We start from the raw sequence: 2,310 nt of genomic DNA, 5'->3' as shown, positions 1-2,310 counted from the left end.
GGGGGGTCAGGGCCTCCAGACTCGGGCCAGCCTGCGCACCCCAGTTTGGGAGGCAGGCTCCAGGCCTCAGCCGGCTCCACCCAGGAGCGACATGGGGGAGGGGCGGGTGCCGGCGCGGACCCCACCGAAGGATGCCTCCCCCGCCGCACCGGGCGCTGGAAGCGAGCACAGGGGGCGACGCTGGCCAGTCCGGCCCCCTCGAGGTCCGCGCCCAGGGGCCCCCACTCCCCCAGCCCACCGCGCGGTCCAGGGCCCGCGCATCAAACTCCCGCTGCCGCGCAGACAGGGGCCTGGGTGCCTCCCGCTGCCACGGTCCGTTCGGGCGGGGCACTGACCCTCGGCCCTGGCTGCCTTGGGACTCCGGGTCCTCGCCCCCCTCCTCCATGCTGGCCGCTTTCTTTAGTTTGCTGCTCTTTTTCTGTGTGGAAGGACAGCGGAGTGAGGCCCCGTGGGGCCCCCCCAGTGACCCAGAGGCGTCGGCCGGTGTGCCTGGTTGGGGGGGTTGGCCATCGCGGCACCTGCTGCGTCCAGCCCCAGCCAGGTGCTGAGGCCGGCTCTGAACCCCAGCCCCAGTGGGACGATGGAGCTACGGGGGGTTCTGGAAGACAGGTCAGGGGTCCCGGGAGCTGAAGGGGGCTCCCCGGCTGGCCGGCCCAGGGACCCCCGGGGGGCACAGGAACGGGGAGCCGGCCACCCCTGCCCGGGAGCCCCGCCAGACCTTGCGCTTGGAGAAGCTGCTCATGAGGGTCCGGTTGTTCCGTCTGCTGCCACCGGTGTCCTCCCCGGACTCCACGCCGTCCTCAGCCTAGGGGACGGAGAGACAGCGGTGAAGGGGGGCGCCCAGGCTCAGGGCCCCAGGCTCCGAGGCTCCGGGCACCTTTCCCCAGCCCGCCCCGGGGGCGCAGAGGCAGGGGTCTGAGAGGGAGTGTGGAGGCCCCACGGGCTCCTCCAGAAGTGTTTTGAACTCATTAAGGCCCCAGTTCTGAATTCTTTTCCCGTGGAGGGCGAGTGTACGGTAAGTGCTGTTTGTGTGTCTGGAACATTCCTCAGCCGAGCATGCTTATGTAAGGCTTTTATGAAGAGCCCTGCAGCTCCGACGTCCTGTCCTGCTTCTTGCAGAGACCAAAGTATTACCTAATTAGACAGATGCGGTCTGTGCCCCCGAAGCGGCCGTTTCACATCACCCTCGGGGCTTCTGGGAGCTTCCCCACCGTTGTCTATGGAGCACCTTCCCTGCTCCCCCCCAGCCCCACCCCCCAGACCCGGTCCCGTACGTGCGTCTGCACACACGCAACTCCCCGCCAACCGTGCCCCGGCCTGGACCGCCGGCCTCTCGGCCAGGAGGCAAGTAAGGCCCCTGGTCAGGAGCTCAAGCTGGGCCCCACTGGGCCCGAGGGGGGAGGACACGAGGGTCAGCTCCACCCCAGGGGCACAGGGGGACGGGACCTCATGCCGCAGAGAGCCCACTGTGGCGCCCGCGCCCTCGGCCCCCCACCTGAGCGCCGTGCACCGTGGCTCACGCGCCGGGAAAGGAGCGTGCGGCCCGAGACGCTGCCCGCAGCCGCCCCCGAGCTCCAGCCCCCCGCCCTGCCCCTGCCCACTCCTGCTCTGTGGGGAAGCCCGGGCCCGTGGGGAGTCGGGACAGGCGCCTCTCCGGCTCCCGGCTCCCACCCGCGTCTGCCCTCCTCGTGCCCCCACACCCCCGGTAGGGGGCGGCACGGGAGGCGCTCATGCGGACCCCGGGGCACAGACCCGCCACAGCAGAGGCCCTGGGCATCAGCCCCGCCCCAGACTGCACTTACAAGTCTCTCCCTCCCCTGGCCTGGCAACACCAGCCCCTCTCCCTCCTGACTTGTGACGGCTCCGCGGCCCGCGGGCAGAGGCACCTGCGGCCGGGCGCCGGCGTTGGCAGACACTTGAGGCCGACGCGCTTCACGCTCTGTAAACACGGCCTGAAACGCCGCGCACACGCGCCTCTGAAGCTGCGCACAACCGGGGAGGGGCGCCTGTTGGCCCAGCATCCGGAGAAGCGGCCGCTGCCTCGGCCAGAACCTGCTGTCGCCACCCCACTCCCATACGCGGCACCCCCGCACCCGCGCCCCTGTACCTCTGCGCACCGCACCCCTGCACACCCACACACCCGCACCCCTGCACCCGCACGCCCTGTGCCCCTACGCACCGCACCCCTGCACACCCACACCCCGCACCCCCGCACCCGCACACCCTGTACCTCTGCGCACCACGCCCCTGCACACCCACACCTCCGCACCCCCACACCCGCACATCCTGTACCTCTGCGCACCGCACCCC

General features: G+C 71.1%; 1 protein-coding gene across 1 annotated transcript in view; it reads right to left on the bottom strand.

The window, feature by feature from the left end:
* The window catches only part of PLCH2 (phospholipase C eta 2), a 29,246-nt gene that overhangs the window by 9,096 nt on the left and 17,840 nt on the right, over nucleotides 1-2,310 (bottom strand). Inside the window, exons 12-13 of the mRNA XM_040471507.1 lie at nucleotides 719-805; nucleotides 14-418 (exon numbers count right to left, since the gene is read on the bottom strand). Coding sequence (XP_040327441.1) covers nucleotides 14-418; nucleotides 719-805 — 492 coding nt within the window. The remainder of the gene's footprint in view (nucleotides 1-13; nucleotides 419-718; nucleotides 806-2,310) is intronic.

The sequence above is a fragment of the Herpailurus yagouaroundi genome, unplaced genomic scaffold (genome assembly GCF_014898765.1).
Source record: "Herpailurus yagouaroundi ecotype Mexico unplaced genomic scaffold, PumYag 77, whole genome shotgun sequence".
NCBI lineage: Eukaryota > Metazoa > Chordata > Mammalia > Carnivora > Felidae > Herpailurus > Herpailurus yagouaroundi.
Note: the sequence above shows the minus strand (reverse complement) of the source record. Positions and strands in the feature narration are given on the sequence as shown.